The 18727-nt window shown below is 42.3% G+C and overlaps 1 protein-coding gene across 10 annotated transcripts in view; it reads right to left on the reverse strand.

The window, feature by feature from the left end:
• ARID1B (AT-rich interaction domain 1B) overlaps nt 1-18727 on the reverse strand; it is a 336972-nt gene that overhangs the window by 89149 nt on the left and 229096 nt on the right. For all 10 annotated transcript variants that reach the window (XM_075748351.1, XM_075748343.1, XM_075748346.1 and 7 more), the window contains exon 5: nt 12510-12753. In XM_075748351.1, coding sequence (XP_075604466.1) covers nt 12510-12753 — 244 coding nt within the window. The remainder of the gene's footprint in view (nt 1-12509; nt 12754-18727) is intronic.

The following is an 18727-nucleotide window of genomic DNA, read 5'->3' on the forward strand; positions in this document are numbered from 1 at the left end:
CGATGAATTACAGCCCAAATCAGTAACGTTTTGAAACATGCTGAGGGCTCTCTGCTCCCATCACTGTAATGACACTGGAGGATGCTCAGCAGTGGTACCCTGTACCAGGTTGGACAATACCTCACTCAATTGTGCCTGAACAATTGAATCAAGAAAGCACTTCAGTGATAACAGGTTCCCCCTGGGAAATTACTAGTTAAGGAGGGAAGGAGGGATATCAGCACAGGAATTTTAAGATGCATGAGGAACTGGGAAACGGGAGGGGGACTGATCACAGCCTGTATGGAAAGGGGAATAATTAGGCTGGAGGAAAGGTGGAAGTTAAAAATCTTGTGAGTTGTCTTTGGGACAATTCTCAGTCTAATTTGAGAATTAAAAGCTAGGACTGGATTAATGACATTGGCTGATTACAAAGTAGGGAATCTCTGTCAGTACAGAAGATTATCAAAATACTAACTGAGAAACCAGATCACCTTTTGGGCTGGAGTACCAAAGATGCTAAATTTTATGCTTACGGACCAGAAACAGGCCTTCTCCAAGTGAAGAGCTGTAGGGTTACCAGTTAGAAATGAGAGAAGAAAAGGAAGGAAAATTGGACCATATTTGTTGACCTATAAGTAGTTGTAACCTACAAACGGTTGTAACGAACCATTTACTGTCACCCTGAATCAAACAAATGTATTATTAGGATGAATTAGGAGAATTGTTTCCAGTAGAGGTAAGGAAACATAACGCCATTGCTGATGTGTCACAGACAAAACCGGAAAGCCTAATGCTATCTGGAACGGGAACCAAGAACGGCTACCAGCATGATGTGACAGGAGGCTGAAAGAGCCAGTACTATTTAACATGGCAAAAACTAAAGCTGTGATTTTGTGACTTCTGGTTAAAAGTGTCCTTGCAGCTAACTATCAGGGAGGAAAAAGAGCATGATGTTTAGGATGATAATCAAACTATTACTGGAATTTGAAACAACTTCCTTCTAGGAATAATGAGGTCCAGGAAACGTAGTGATTAAGATGAAATCTGATAAAATAATGGGATTATATCACACAGTCGATGTGGCAGTAAGGGCTCACAGACTGCAAGGGACCTTCTGGGTCTTGGACCACTCCATTAGAAATGAAAGATCATAAATAGGCTTCTATAAGGGATTGTTTTAAATGAGCTTTTCAGGAAATTGGAAGTGAGGTGCAAATGACCTCAAAGGAAAGAAATTTTTCTATGGGTAGCATGAAGGGAAACTGGTCATGTGGTTTGTGTTATCTCTTTCATCTTACAAAGCCTATGACCTCTTAGAAGAAAGATTATTTTCTTCCTTAATTTATGCATTGTAACTAAGCTTCCTGTTGTATCAACAGTATGTTTTCAATGACTTAGTCAAGTAAAAAGCATATCCCCCCAAATTAAGATGCGCAAAATATTAAAACCTCCCTCATATCCAGACAGTAACCTGAGCACAGATGCTTTAAAAGGCGAGCCACTCTGGGGGGGAAACATGGAGTCAAGCGTGCTCAAACCAAGCCTCCTGGCTCTACTTAGTGCTGCAGCTAATAACCCCTTGCCAGTGACAGCAGCGCTGGTAGTCCACTGCTGCCTGCTCACTGAGACGATTTCCACCTCTCCGACCTGGGAGCTCAGGACCAAGCCTGAAGCCGTCCCGCCTTGGGATGCTTTTGGTGGCTGGCTGCGTGGCTTGCTGAAGGTGAGATTGCAAGAAGCTGATTTGTTCCGCTGCGGCAATGCAAAGCGTCTGTAAACATGAAGATTATCAACTTAAGCCAGACTTATGGATGCTCCACATTACAAAAAGTTATCAGGATTGTTGCTGGGCCTGGCCCTGGCCCTGGCCCTGATTTTCCATATTACCTCTTAAAACAAATGCATCATGCTCCGAAGACACGAGATTCCCTGACACACATGAGTATCACTCACAACCTATGTAAAATCAACAAAAGGTAAAAACCCACTTCTCTTCTCATGAAAGTATCTAATTCTCAGACTATTAATCCTTAAAAGTTACGCTCCATCTTCTTTTTCATATTTGTGTTACATTTACCATATCAGGGACTGGGTTGTGAACAACTTCTAGAGACGTCACTGTAACCTAAGTGCTAAATTGCTCCCAAACCTGCATTAAAAAATGCAACACTGAGCTAAGGTGTCCTGCAGAACCCTAGCTCTGACTTTTCTCTACACACATGCAATGGCAATAGCAATAGCATAAACATCTTAAATTTGTGACCAGGAGCTACTTGTTTGACATGATACATTTAATTCAAAGCAAAGTTGACACTGACAGGATGAGGTAGCTATTCAATATTTTGTTTCATCCTCATTATTCAGTGTGTAGTCCCAAGGTATTATGGAACACCATCCAAATGTCACCCTCGCTACAGAATAATTCATTGTATTACGGACTTTTTTTAAAAAAAAAAGAGAATTAAGTAGCTGAAACTGAGGTCTGCCAAATTAGACATCCAAGTTTTATTCCCAGGTTGTGTAACCTCTGAGTAAGGTATGAAGACTTTTAACAAATACTCAGGAGTATAAAGTGAAATAATTGTTTGTCCTGCCTAAATTGACATCGGGCTGAGTGGCAAGGAGCAGGAAAGCAAATATATTGCCCCCCAAGGCCAAAGCTCACTTTGCTTGGGAAGGGAAGGGAAGGGAGAGCAGCAGCCACCGCAAGAGGATCTGTTTCATCAACACCCCATCCAGAAGTCACCCCTGCGTTTGGACCAAAGTGAAGCACGGCACACCACAGCATTTTTTCCTGAGATTTTGGCAACAAGCCCAAAGCAAGCTGTCAGTGGAAATCTTCAAAAGGCTGCAACTCACCCAAATAATGAATGGATTTCCAGTAGGCCACAGCAAGCACCTGTCTGCCTGAGGACTATTCCTCTCCAACAAATTTCAAAATCCTGCTGCAAACCAGGAAGGCACTGGAGCTCCTCAAAAGTAAGGATGCACCACTTATTTATTTATGTAAGTGAAGGCACAAGTCGGTCTAAATCTAGGGATCGCTGCTTCTCTGTCCTCAATAACACCCACCCTAGACCTGTAATTTCACTTTAGAGGTATGAGAAGTTTCCTTTGGGGGGATCAAATTCTTCCTGCTTTTACCTCCGCCTAGCTCCGCGTTCATTTAATGCGTGATTGCCATTAAGCTGGGGACAGTTCCCAGCCCAGGGTATTTCTGCTGGAGGCTGATCCGGAATGGCGCAGCCCAGGATAGCAACCAGTTAAATCTTTTCTAATCCCCGCATTCAGAAATGGTGGCTCACAGCGGCTGGCAGGCAGGAACTGAATACAGGAGGCAAGCTTGTATTTCTCTCACCAGGCCAAATTAATAAAAACAAAACCTGATTTCTCCTTCTCGTTCTCCTGTTCTTCCTGCTCCCCAATATTTTTTCCTCTTTCAAACAATTTTTTTTTTTTTTTTTTGAGAAGCTTAATGTTTGGCTGCCTTCTGAAGAAACGGGCACAGTGACAGATGAAAGGCCGTATTCATCGCCTAATTCAGAATAGGGAAAAACCGACTGCTGTGCATTTAAGATTCTAACAACCTTGCAATTTTGTATAGCCGTTTTCCCCAACCCGTTCTTTTGAAGAAATCTGCTTTTATTCTGTTAATAACTAACCACAGTTGCAGCAGCATGGATCCGATTAGCAGTTCTTATGCTACAAAGGAGAGCGGGGGGGGAGGGCTGTGAACAGGGTTGCCAATTTGTCCACCTGGGTCCCCAGGAGAAAGATTAGATGAGGCGCTTGCTCCTTTCTTCCCCACTCGCTCGCTGCTCCGCACTAGACAGACCTCTTCAAAGCTCAGCCACTGACTTCTTTTTTTTTTTATTATTTTTTTTTCCCCCTCTAAAGTCTCATTTAACCGCCCCTCCGTGTGTTTTGCACTCTGTGTCACCGCGGCCCTCCAAAGCGATGGCGTGAATTGGGATGAGAGGGGCTGGGAGAGGCTGCGGCTGCAGCTTGCCCAGCGCTTTCTCTCACACCTCTACGGGGCCTCTGAATTGCTTTTAGATTTCGTAAATTACATTTTCTTAAATTCGTGCAAACCGTTGGAAAAAAGTGTCTGTGTTCTTCAGGGAACGATCTAAACCCTATAATCACACTGTATTTTTTTCCTCCGTCCTTTTAAGCCTTTCATAAAAATGATAGTTTTGCTTGCATTTAGACTGAAGTACAAGATTGCAAAGTGTTGCATGGATTCAGTCATTCGTAATTACTTGGGACACGACATTACATGTTTGTTAATGCAAAAAGCATATGCTTCAGCTAGAGAAAAAACAATCTCAATTTCTTTATAAAATGTCAATTAACCAGAATATAAAACTGTAACTGACGCAAGTGCTAAATATCTGAAAGCTCTTAACAAAGGATAGGGTAGCATTTCTTCCTTGTATTTGGCTCATTTCTCCCTTCCAGAAATGAAACCTACCCTGCCACACACCTGAAACTTAAAACTTCAGAATTCCATTTAGGGAGTTAATCCAAGTTCCAAAAGGAAGAATTTTTCATTATCAATGCTCATTCTCTAGATTGCATTTATAACTACAAGAAGAGTTTTTCTCTAAGCTGCTCCTTATTGTCTCTACTATTTTTCAGAGCCTGAGAAGCACAACAAATGCAGAAGACATATAATTCTAGTATTTGCCACCTAATAAAAACCTTAACTCCTAATTTTAACATTGCCAAATTCTGACAAAACCATGTATCAACTTTCATTTACAATATTTGCAGTGTGAAAACATGCAAGATACCAAAGAAAGGGTGAATATGAACTGAAATTGCTGTGTCTTATCCATATTTCTTTTCCCTGGATCCAGATACACATAAGAATTGCTCAGAATAAATATTCACCATCAGGCAGCATTAACTCGAAAGACCAGCAGTGATGGGGTTTCACTCCTCCCTCCCACTCCTGACTCTTTCAAGTTCAGGCAAGCAGGTGGAAATGGGAGCAGCGCTGATACGTGGCATACAACTATTTTGCTAGTCCTGCCTGCTACTTCTCATAGCAGTCCATTGCCTGTGATTAATGGGTGTTTGAGTTGCAAAATGTATGTGTGCTCATTAATACCATCCTGAAAAGGAACAAACTCTTAGATAATCTAGCTTTTCTTACTGCGTTATATTGCATATTACACAGGCCCGATCTCAACGGTTCTCGGGGACAGGGGAGAAAAGGCCAAGTTGAATGCATAAAGGATAAAAGCACCTTGAGGCAAACCCACTTCCAAAAACCATTTGGTGGGTCTGATCTTCCTGAGGACAAGACCTATCATGCCGTATTTCATCTCACCCGACAATGATAAGCTCCAAAGATCGGTGCCGAAGCGGAGCAATTCTTCATGTATTTTTAATCAACTAAGAACTTTCATCCGGCAAGCTCCCTCTGCAAGGTCACACACACCATGCTTGGCCACGTGCTTCTCATGCAGTTTGCAAACGCCAACTTGCATGTCAGCTTCTGTTTGGAAGGGGGAGTATCAACGTTAGCAACCCCTGGTTATATCATTTATAAACATGCAGATGTGGATTATTAAAGATTAATGCATTTTGGGATTGGTGTCGGCATTCCGTTTGTCTCACGCCGAAACCAATTCTGTTCTTCATTAGTCAACGACAACCCACATCACCCTGTTGCGGAAGAGAAATCAAAGGTGCAAGCATGAATTGAGAATAAATGATGAAACTGATTACTAAGAAACTTAACGGCTGTAATCAATCAACACATCAAAATAATTTGAGTCCACTGCTATCTGGAGATGGAGAACAAACAGAAAAGCTCGCTGTCGGAGTGAGTTGTTCTTCTGCGTTTGCTTTCTAAAAGCCCACTTTGCAATTTAACTTCCATATCTACCTACTGTCAAAGGGCCGTTCGAATCTTTCAAACCACAGCTCAATCTGCACGAATTCTGTCGCTAAAGAGGAGGGAGAATGTCGTGCTCTTCATTAATTTAAAAAAAAATGGTTATCTGGAGGTAGTGGAAATGTTCTTTTTTTGAGGCTAAATGGCTATTTTCTAGCTGGCCCAGAATTAATTCAAATCATCTTTGCAATTGTTCAGGTTCCTTCTAAGGAGGGACGCACCACGTATCTGTCTAGTCAAGTCTGACACTAACTATGAAGCATGAAGGCTGCTTTAAATATCTCTAATGGCAGTGATACACGGTCCATGGCAAAACTGAAAACTGCAACAGCTTATCCCATCACAGAAACCAAACCACTTACGACATTTATGGTCTATTTTATCTAGGTATAACAACCATCTGTCAACAACAACAAAAACATACCGATGGAAACGTGAGAGACACTTCCCATTCGCTCATCAATCACTGCTTAGTATTGCAAAGGATGAGGGAGTGAAAGACAACCTTTTAATTTATGATAATACGCAAATTAATGCCCTATTTGGCAACACAAAAAAGGAAAGATAATCTATGTTTGTGTAGCCAAATAATGACAGAATAAAAACCCCAAAACGTTCAAAACCAAATACACACTGTACTAAATTTCTTGACAAAAACGTAAGTGGGTTGAGCAAAAAAGTTAGAAAGAAATGTAGAGGTTAATGATTCAGTGTAAACAATAATTGTCCAAGGATAGCCTTAAAGTATACATCTAAAACTAACAACAAACATACCTGTCAAATGTTGGCAGCTGTGGTTAAGTATATTTGGATTTTGTTATGTGAACCAGAGCACATGCATAATTATGCAAAAAATTTTAATTGGATTTCAACGGCCGTCATACTCTAGGTGGATCTGTACCAGCACGGGGTTACCAGTGACTCACGGAGCTCAAGAAGTGGCCTGCCATAGGCGTGCTGCCACGGCGCGCTGGCCACGTGGCAATTGCCGGGATGGTGAAAACAGGCCTGGCAGGAACCAACGAAGGAGACAAATCAGGTACGGGGCAGATGATGGCTGTGGGGATGCGGGCGCTACTGATCTGGCCGTCTGGGTGAGGTTTACAGGAAGCGTTTGTAGGGTGCCGGGCGTCCCTCAGGGCCACGCTCCTCAGACCCTGCAGGATGTTCAGGCCATGGGACAAAAACGTTCATCACTGGCTTACACCGCAATTAAACACCAAAACGGAAATGCATGACCGTGAAATACAAACACTGATAAACCACATTTTAAGTGAGTGAAAACACTTAAAACTAAACGCCCAAAACTACCCCTAAAAAATAACCACCCAAGACACGGTGGTTTTAGTGATTTATTGTTTTTCTATCTGATGCTTAACTTAGAGCCGACGAAAACCAGCAGGTTGATGGCAGTGGAATATGAAACCCTCCGTCATCAGGAAAACCTAACAGGAGGAACTCAAACAGCGTGTCTGTCTTGTTTCATCTCCTGCAACTGTTCCAGGAAGACCACCTCTGCAGAGAAGGACACCTCCCTGATCCCTCTGGCTAGACTGCGAGCACAACAGCAGTTTTGATAGTGCCTTTTGTAGCACGGGCTCTCCTCAAGAAACTAGATTGAGACTATTTAGTTATTTCATGAAGCCCTGAGACAACAGATTATTCATCAGTTGTGACCTGGGCTGAATTCTAATAGGTATCACAGGTTAGATGCTCCATATGCTAGAAGCAATGCCTCCAGCTATATGCCTTACAATTTGCTTATTTTTCCTCTTGTCAAAAGACAGAAAAACTCTAACTGTTGTTCAAACCCTTCAAAAGAAAGGGTTTTAAACTACTGATATGTGAAACATTTCATTTGTAAGCATTCTAGATTTGCAAAACTGCTGAATAGATGTTTTGTGCACTAGCAGTGATTAAGAGCATAGCTACGTCAATGGCATTTCGTGTTTTGTTTTTTTTTCTGGTCCGGATGCCAACGAACAGCATGCATCTTCCTTGCAACAAGCTGTTGCAAGATTTTTGCCTCCGGAGAAGCCAAGGGGGAAATATTGATAGATGTGTTAAAATAATCTTTCTAGACAGGGGGACCATATTCATTTTACCAGGATATAATCCCTGTTCCTGTTTCACAATTATTTTAGGGTATCTGTAAAACTTCAACAAAAAATACAATGTTACAAATTCATTTTCATATGGTAGTCTTCTCTCCCTCAAATAATGTTTGAAAAGACTCCATGCGGTATAACACACCAATAGTGATGGTCAATGGAGCAAGCATGTGGAATAGCTCAATCCCAAGCAAAAGGTTTTTCCAAATTCTTGTTTAAAACAAGATCTGTCCGATCAGCTTGTCTTACTGCAGCCACTTCTGGAAACAGTTCAACTCTTAGGCTTCACCTTTCATAAGGCATTAAAGAAACCATTGCTCCTATTCAGATTTTTGCATTAAAATGTCCTTTCCGACTATGATATACTATTGCTCAGTTTTTTCTTCTCTCAGCATTTTCGTCAGTCTAGTCTATCCATACATTGACTACTAAAATGCACACCAAGGCAAGATTTCCTGTTACAGCTCTCTCCGGGCATACCATTCCCCTCTTGCTTCTTTTTACGTGGAGCGCTAGCTGTAATTCTGTAATTCTGATGGGTCCTGGATCAGCCAGCTAGCTGATCAATACAGAGGGGGAAGACCTCCAGGTTTGCAGAGAGTAGAGTTGGTCACTGAATGGAACAAATCCATTGCCTCATATAATTTCCAGAATTAAAAATGTGGGACTTTTAATCAGAGGAGGGTGCTGACCACCAGTCAGCATAAGTTAAGATAACTGGCAATAACATTCCTACGTGAGAGTATCCACACATGGATTTCTTCCTGGAAATTATAACTCCAGCTGTATCCAAGCTCCTTGGTGAAAGAAAACATCAACACAATTCTAATAAAACCGACAATGATGCTTAACAGAGTGAAAATAAGCTTGTTCAGAAAGTAAATGTAACATCTTAAAAGTGCAAGTCAAAATACTGATCTATGTGAAAAAATACTTTTACATATTTCTAAAGATGTCATTTGCTATTTGTTATTAGTATAGTGTACCCTTCTCTTCTATACAGATGAAAATTGCTGCAGAGGTTTAAAAAGAATATAATCTATTAACTTGTACAAAATCTGCTTGTCCATCATAGGTTAAAGGATTCTTGGCCTATCAGCAATCTTCCACAGAACTCTTAATATTAAAAATTTTTGCTGCTTACACCGCAAGGGAGAAAGAGCTGACAAAAGCCTTTGGCCAGTGAGATCAAAATTGGGGAGGGGGGGGGGAGGGAAAAAGGGGAGCTTATTTACATTTTTGCTTTGTTAGTAAACTGTAATGGTTAGAGCAGGAGGGGGAAAAAAAAAAAAAACGGCAGAAAAGTGAAATTAACAGCCACTAAATCTTCTGGCAACAGCAGTGCATTTTGATGATGTGCTGCGTCAGCTTCCACTAATGGTTTAGGGTTCAATCAGGCACAGTTCAAGACCCAAAAGCAGTGCAGGGCATCACATCTCATTCTTTGGAAGAACACGTACCCTAATTATGAAGATGGCTACAAAAAGAAGAGATCAGGATTTCTGGCAAAGCAGAATAATGATGTACTTAACAGGAAATCAGAATGCCACTTTGAATCCCTAAAAATCATAAAAGAGTAGGATTTCAGTCCTGTAATGAATGTGCGTCTGAACGAGAAGTGTTACCATTTTGAGAGAAACCTCTTTTTCCGAACAAAACCCGCCAAAGTTGCTTTTTCTGCTCTTAGGGGTTAATCTCCCTGCTCTATTCCAGCAATGCGAATGGAAACAAAGGCTGTATATGTGTGTGCCACTTACCACACGAAATATCCGTCCAGTATTTCAGAGAGCACAGGAAGGAAATGCCCACTGAGCTAGGGATGTGCCAATGTCAGTGCTGCCTGTGCCAGTCCGCTCCCGTCAAATTCGCGGCGTGCGGCAGAAAGCAATGCGGGGCGGCGGGCTTGCGGTGGGGTGGGGAGACAGCTTAAACCGGCAGTGGGAGAGAATCAGCCATTTGGGAGGTTTAATAGGGGGCTGTTTGTTTGTCTGCCCTTTTGATGTTAAATTAGTCGTCAATTTTGTCGCAAGGAAGGAGGCATCGGGAAAAGGATGCTTCTCTTCCAGTAAACCCTGGGAAAGCAACACCTTTATTTTAACGGCCTTCCCACCAAGAACCCCCTGCAACATTTTGGCTTTCCCTAGCCATAGCTATCAGCAACACAACAGCTGCTCATTTTACAATGACTTGCTGGAGAGAGAATGATTGAAAGAGCCAATCTATGTCACATGGAGAAGCTGTGGCACAACATTGCAGGAGGTAATAGGAGAGGAATGAGGTCAGAACAAACAAGGGTAGGGTGAGAACAGAGAGGAAAATAGCAGCAAACAAAATTATTAAAAGCAAGATGCTGTACTACACAATCTACGCTTAAAAACGGCCACAACCTGAACGCTGCAAACAGCCGCAGAAATGCAAACGAGCTCTGTGTTACTTTTTCATCAGGTCTCGTGAATATGGCTGATCAAAAAAGCTACCAAAGTCCTCACAGCAAAGCACAATGGTGGGAATACACTTAGGTGAAGGCACAGTCTAATTCATGTGGCCTGAAAGCCCCAGCACCTGGTGGTGTCCCACTAGTCGCAGGGTTTTCAATAGCAGCCTTGCTTGTGTCATTTTGTAGCTTGAGAAACGCAGCAGCAGCAACGCTACTGCAGCTGCCCGGCTCCCCTCTGGAGCACGCTGCGTCAGCTCACGCCTGGGAGTTCACCTTTAGCAAAAAGAGCTGCAAAGACCGGGAGCTTGCCCACACCAGGGAACCAGTGGCCAGCGATTTTGATTTAGCGCCATTCATAAAAATCCTTCCTGAGGAAGAGTTGTTCTTGTGTTACCGCAGCAGACCAGAAAACCACCACGCAAAATGGTGGCACGGTCTGTATGAAGAGGTAATACTTTTCACTACGCCAGTCACAAAAATGAGCTTTTGGGCTCAGCTGAAGTGATGAAGCGATTCTGACCCTGACCTTTGGGCACACACCTCTTCTATTTTTACCCCACTGAGATCAATTGGTTTCATAAAAGTTATTACTTTCCCTACACACTGTCCTGTTGCCATCCTTATCTACCAGGGCTACAATAAAGATATTTTCAACGTCACAATGTTCTTTCCCTATTCAATAATCAGGCTGCTAAAATGCCAATCCATTTACTTGCCTGAGTCTGACTGTGGGAAAATGTTACCTTCCAGCAAGGTGGACTAACTGGCTTCACCCAACAACAGGGACGGGCTTCTCTGCCACGTACTGGGAAATATGCTGCAAGTACAAAGCTACCATACTGCACATAATGCAAATACTCCAGTCCTGCCACTGTCCCTGCTATTCCTGCCCCACCTGAGCACGTGCTGCTGGTCAGAGCGGCCGGAGAGGGAAGAAATAACTGCAGGGCACGCATGCAGCATCAGGGCTTGACAGCTCAGGCCACATTTAGTATGCAACCTTCCTGCGTGCACTGAGCTTACTCCCCTTTGCCTATCTAGTTTAACCTCTGTATACAAACAGGCAAGTACATTTTACACAGATACCTTTGTATTAAATACTGAAACACGCTCACTGAATTCTAACCTGCGTTTGGTTCACAGCATATCTAATGAATAGGCATCACTGGTTTTGTTTCTTTTAACTGAGCTCCATGCTGATTTTTTGTGGTTTTGTCACAGCAACTGATGTTATCACTGGGGTAATGTCAGCGCTCTCCTACTCTTAGGAATTACCCTAGTATTCAAAATGTCAGAAAATAATCAAAAAACTTCAGCGTCAGAAAGAGAATAAACTCATCTGACATACCAAATACACATTGCTGCCCGACCCCCCTGCAAGTAACATGCCAGATGGGTGGGGGCAAGGTAAGAACTGGAATTAATGCCTGCCTTTTTTCCTTCCGGGTATCTTAACAGATTTCCACAAACTTATGAATGTACAGGAATGACCATGTGTCATACTCTGTGTGGCACAAGAGAGCAAGTGGCAAGCATGCCATCGGCATTTCAATTATTACTGGTGGGGCTGGATTCCTACTAACTCGTTGACCTTTGTAAATGTTAAGAAATATCTCATACAATATTCTGTACTCATGTCCAAAATTACATTATCACAATACAAGGTTGGAAAATCTTTGACTCATCCTACGGGTCTGAAGCCACCATATAAGTCCAAGTGCCAAATCCAACAAAAATACACAGTCAGAACAAAAAAGGGACCCTGCAAGTAGTACAGAGTAGTATGTGACAGATAGAAGACACACAAACCAAATATAAAAATTAAAATCAAGCAGTTCCATTGATCGATAATAAAGACCTTTATCAAACACGCGTGCGGAGTCAAGTTCTGAATTTTGAGCGATCCAAAGGCTTGGCAGCTGAAATTTAGGTGGAATTTTCCTCTAAGTATGCATTTTTTTACAGAAAATGCAGGATTCTCATAAAATAAAAAGAATTTGGAATACAGGAGTATTTATTTATCTAATAAATCCGTCTATCGGTTTAATTTTGTTTGTCGGCACAAACTTACCTGGAATACTCGCTGGAGAAATGGGACCAGATCTTGACTGGTTGCTTCCAACGGGAGAGCCTACAGGGGAAGGTGACGGGCCCCCAGGGATGCCAGAGAGATGTGGAGAAGCATGAGGGGAGAACGGAGACTGTGCAGGGTTGCTCTGCTCCCCTTGGCTGCTCGTAGAGCCTGACGCGCTAACGGCTGAGCTCAGGGTTGCTTCAGTTCCAGTAGGCAAGTCGTCAATGGATCCAGATAAATCCTGAGGAAAAATGAAAAAAACACGTAAGTAGTCGTACGAACTAATACTCAGACCACAGGACTCGAGAGCTGGCATGGCGACGAGGTCCGTTTGTTTACTTATTGCAGCAGATAACCAGGAGGTTGTCTTTAACGTTGGTTCGTGTAGTTAAATGATGGCGGAAAGCAAGGATGGTATGTACAATTCTCCGCTTAATCTCTAATTCTTTCGAGAAAAAGAACAAGCAAGGGCAACAAATGAATTGGAACCAAATTCACTCAACATTGAATTTAACCTTTTCCATCTGGATTAAGCTTTCAAAATTAATCCCACAAATTCTGCCTGAGCATACTAAAACTAATGAAAATGATACATCAGTTTCACTTTCACACAGTATTTCATTTTGGGGTTTGCTACCATTACAATCACAGCTTACACACTTCACTCTCTAAACCATCATCACCAAAACGAGAGAAGACGGGTGTGAAATACGCAGCCCTTGTAACACACATGCAGCTCCTTCACCTTGCCAAAGAGACACAAGAGGCATCGCCCTCAGCAGCAGCAGAGGACCTGCCGGCCAGCCAGGAGCAAGGCGGCTGGCTGCTTCTCTATTTCCATCAAATATCAGTTTGACCAGTGTAGAATTCACACTTTCTCTTCAGTTTCATTTGAATACACTGCAACACAATTGCTCCCTTTTAGTTCGTAACTGCTGCATTTTCAATGAGAAATTTCCTCCGTAGGTCAAAGCACATCTGAATTCTAACTATGAATTGCCGGGCATATTCCCTAAAATTGTAACATGGGCGTTATACTGGTCTTTGGATCTGTGGGAGTAATTTGGGGTATTTTAAATCATTGTAAAGTAAGATATGAAAAACCGAAAAGACTGTGACAGAGCACGTGTGCGCCCCTTAACAGTCAGGAAAAACGCTAATTCCTAAGTACCACAGAAAAATCTCACACAAACTGAAACGCGCAAAGGCAGCCGTGCTTCCGCACCTATTGGCAAGGCACAAAGGAGCACGTTACTGTTATTAGTGAATTAAGGCACAAACAAGAGGCAGAGAGCTAACTCACATATAAACCAGGTCATTAAATCACCTTTGGGGCTTCCAATAACAGGGACGACAGAGCGCGTTACTTTGGCTGTTACTGACGTCACCTGTCTGGCTCACGCAAGCGGTTGCACCGTAGACAACGGGACCTGTCGCCCGAGCAGCACAAAAAGAACCGGGCTCTGCCTGAGCAGAGCGCCCAAGCAGCAAAGCCTTACTGCTGCCTGATTGTCATAACAAAAAATGCAGTTCTTTTCAGAACTTGGATGAAAGTATTTAGAGGAAGAGTGCTGCCTGATGCTGACTACCTCAGCTACGAGGGGGGCTCGCAGCCAGTCTCCCCTAACAGACAGACACAGCCAGTCTTCCAAGGCACAGAAAGAGTAGGATTAACAGTTTGAAAACCAATCACATTCATCAGAAGCCATGAAGAACGCTACGTGTTATTCCTCCTTGTGCACAAAGGTAGTAAATACAACCCACCCGACCTCTCTGCAAGACACCTCGCAGACCTTATTTCCAGTGCATTTCCACAAATACTTCAGGCAGAACTCTCACCACAGGTCAATTTTGCTTTTTCTGACAAGCACAAAATTGTACGTGTATTTCATTCAGCATATGAAAAGCAAAAATTAGTTTGAAACTTCAATCTATGTGTGGACTCTGCATTCACTCAAGAGTAGACTTCCAAATCCCTACAAATGGAAATTTAATTGTGAAATGGGCAATAAACGATTTTCATTGTTTCTTTGTCGAAACTATTAACTGTAGAAAATGTAAACAAGAAATAACACCTTTTGATACTGTATAGAGCGATGCTAGAGATTTTTCACAGTAGAATGTATTTGGCAAACAGGTAAGCAATTACTGCTTTTCCATACATAATATGGTATTCTTCTAAATGGAATCAAATCGCTGCTGTCGTGATGTGTAACAAATGCTGCAGGAAGTGCTGATAAAACAAATGCTGCTGAAAAGCATATAATAAACCCCTGAAAACCAAATGTAGCAGAATAGAGCCTATTCTAAAGGAATACAAATTCTGCATAAAAAACCAGATAGGCACCCAACTGATAGAAGATATAGAAAACACAGGGTTTTCCATTTAGAATAACAAAAATGTTAAAAGGGCATTTGGATTAAAGCTTTCCTTTGCTTCGGCAAGCCATGAAGTACTTGAAAAACAAACACACCAAAATAACGAAAAGCCATGAAGCAGTTAGCCCTATCCATGATGAAATATATCTGTTGTTCAGAAACCAAGGCAAAACCTGATCCCGCTCCCCACAGCATCTCCCCAGCTTGCCAAGCATGCACGTGGGGAAGAACTCGGGGACGGGAACGAAGTTCACTTTTCCCATCAGGTTGCATCTGACTTCTCCAGTGTCCCACGGGGGTGGAGTGATTGAGAGTCCCAGGCGTTTCCTCAAGTGCCTGCCTTCCAGGGATTTCCTCACCAACCTGATGCAATTCATTCACAAAAACGGAAAAGAAAGGAAGAGGAAAGCTTGCATGATGCCAGCCTATTTAAAGAGCGACGCCATGCCACCCTCCGCCAGGGCCGGCGGGCTCAGCAAACCTGTGGTGCCTTGCACTCCCCACGTAAGCCCTGGGGTTTCCTCCCCGGGCTGGAGAACTTTGCAATCAACTCATCCACCAAGGATGCTACGGTAGCATTCATTCGTTGGACCCATCAAGAAAGCCGGTAACGACGCTGCTCTCAGGATGGCACGAACGGCTGTTGCTCAGATGCCTGGGCTCTGCCACGCAACCTTTACCCTGCCTTACAGCGGGCTAAAATGAGAAATACCAGCAGTTCCGTGCAGGGTGGTTTGCACATCATTACTTTGTATTTTTTGTTAACGTACACTTCGTGGCCTTACCTAGTCTTCTAAGGTAGAAAGCCTGAGTAGGCGAGCAACTGGGAAACTTCCAGCATACAAAGGCTTTAGAAACACTTCTGTTATCCATAAAAGCTAATTGGGAAATTAAAGAGAAGGCGAAGAAAGACTTTATGTGAAGCACCTGGACAGAAAGAGCAGAAGTCTCCTTACTCTTCTCCTATTATCAGTATTTTAATGCTTGCTTTTACCTCAGTCTAACAGAACAGTAATGAAGTCATGTGCAATTTCCACATCACAAACATTTATTTATATATAAAATACTGTACACATACACATTATATAAGTAAATTACATGGATATACTTGCATTTACTCTGCATATCCATATGTAAAGCTATTAAAAAGCCTACTAATAAGAGAAATTCACAGTGCTTTAAGCATACAGCCTAGTTAACAAAGAAGCTCTGTAACTAATACTCCTCTAGAGGACAATTTAGTCAGCAGGGCACCAACTCTATTCTTCTTTTATAAGTACTATCAGATCTATGATGCCTGTAAAGAACAGAGAGACCTTACTTACTGCATCTCATTCAAACCAAGGCACCTTCAAGCTACAGTGCTTCCATTTATCTTGTTGGAAAGTTGGCAGGTTAGGTAATTGCTGGGATTCTTTTAAGGGGCTGAAGTCCCCGTACCCTAAGGCATGCCTTAAATTTTGGCTTTTTCAGAGACTTTTTCTGGAATTCACTCATTTCTTCCAGTAAAATGTACTAAGTCTAGAATTACCAGAAATTTCTGGTTATACAGATCTGTTTCTTGTAGAGTAATCTGATTATTCTTGTCCATGGTATTGGTATGACTATATTTTCAAATGTGGCACCAAATCTAAGAAGAAATGAAGGATAAAATAATGTTTTTCCCCTGTCACAAATGCATATCACAATTCTGTATTCTCTATGCCAGCTTTACATTCTATATTAGTCAGGACATCCCAACCTGCTTTGAAAGTTCATTTCTAGATAATACCTTGATTACAAACTGAAATGTCCCTGGACAGGATTTATCTCTTTTAGCAAGGGGTTTATCTCTGACTATCTCAACTTCTAGCTTCACCTTCCACCCATGCACAACCTTTATTCTCGTCCCTCTGACAAGTACAAAAGCGAAAATGAACAGGATCGCATTGTACTTGGGATTATAATGTTATGCCTTCCTGGTGGTACGATCTTATCAGACTGACAGGAGAGCCAGTCTTGAAACAGCACACCAATTTACTATTGCAACACGGCCAGCAAGGGGTAGAAGGAAGCAAACTGATTATACAGAGCTAGGAAACCCAAAGTTACTCACAAAGACAGTATGAGAAAAAAAAATACAAACACCCATATATAATATAATAATGTGAACTTATCCAAGGAATACACCTAGATCCAATAAATGGCAAAAAGGAGACTACAGCAGCTCGATAATACCACCACGATTTTACACACAGAGTGTGACAGGATTAGAGCATTCTCCACGGAGCCAAAAATTTACACCGCAAACACTTTACGCAGTGGCCCATTTTTCTCAAGAGTGTCTCAGCAGACATAAACCAAGATTCTACTAAAGGGATCCCTTGCTAAATACCTACAGTTGGAAAATGATGAGCACATTCTCTGAAATCAGTAAAAAGGGAAAGCGTGGAGCAGGTCTAGTATGTACACAGCACGTTGCTTACTAAGTTTCTACGCTGCTAAGTTACACCCTACGTTCACTGACAGGTTCCCGTAGTCTGGGGCTCTCCCGCAGGGACTGAGTGGAGCACATACACCCTGGGATCTATTTAAACTTCCCAACTATTGCCTATTGGCTCCTTTATGCTCAGGGAGCAAAAGAAAAGCAGAGGTATTCTGTAGATATTAAAATTAAAGACACACAAAACCTCCCAGTCTCCAAGAAGCCAAAAGCCCCAGACTCTACCCTACCATCCGTTTTGCTAGCAGGAATTCCCGCGTGACGCGTAGGGAACGGCAACAACCGACTGGCTGCAGGATCAAAGCCCTGCTTGCTCCATTCAGGCCTTCCTGCGGTATTTTTATTAGGATGGAGGATGGTGCTGCTCAAAAGACAGGATCCTGCATGAAACATCCATCTCCTTAACACGAATCACCACTTTAGAAGTAAAATTATATATACACGCAAACATATTTTACATGTAAGTATGTAAATATATATTCAAGCAGACATACACTCTGCTATTGTTTTGGAGCCATGGGGGATTATGAACAATATGCTCTGTAATTGAGATTAACTTTGAACAAATGATTTGGCTGACAAACACACATACGCACACAAAGGGAAAACCCACAATAGCTCTGTTTAAATTTCAAGATATTTGTAAGACCTCTTTTCATCACAAAGCAGCCTGTAATAGCATGTTTCAAGAAGTCTTCCAAAGGCCCTGCTGGTCACATTGTCGAGGCAGTGAGCGAGCTAACAGCCTCCCATCGCCTGTGCAACCGGAAAAACACACGGGCACAGGAACAATGGGGACCACAAGGAAAATCCTTTCGTGTTCAAAGGCTGCTATCCCCCGAATAGGCATCTGCCTTCCACGCCAGGTACGTTGCGACCCTCGGCCAAGCAAGCCAAACATACCTAATGCACATCCTCAAAAAGTTTTTCTTTGACAGGAGACAGCAAGGCTGCCATGACATTTTTGCCAAAGTGCGTTTTACACCCCTTTCTGAAATTAATTTGGGGATGGAAAATAAGGCTCGTTCTCTGAATGTTGTTAATTAAAGGTTTGGAGAAGGCAAAGTAGACAAGATCACTTCCATTTCAAACATCTCCTTGAGCAAAAAGCTAGATTTTTATTGACGGACACAACTCTACCTCAGAAAATGCTATTATAAGGAGAGGATTTGTTTCATACTAAAAAATTTCCTGGCAAGACAAACTCAAACTTTGATAATATTTGGGTAGAGGGACTTTTTAGTTAGTCATGGTAGTTGTCACTCTTACTTCATTCCTCTTCTAGACATTTTAGTGGTTTTAACCGGATTTTTAACTTTAACCTCTATGTGGTAAACTATTGATGCAATACTCT

Source organism: Balearica regulorum, chromosome 3, assembly GCF_011004875.1.
Source record: "Balearica regulorum gibbericeps isolate bBalReg1 chromosome 3, bBalReg1.pri, whole genome shotgun sequence".
Classification (NCBI taxonomy): domain Eukaryota; kingdom Metazoa; phylum Chordata; class Aves; order Gruiformes; family Gruidae; genus Balearica; species Balearica regulorum.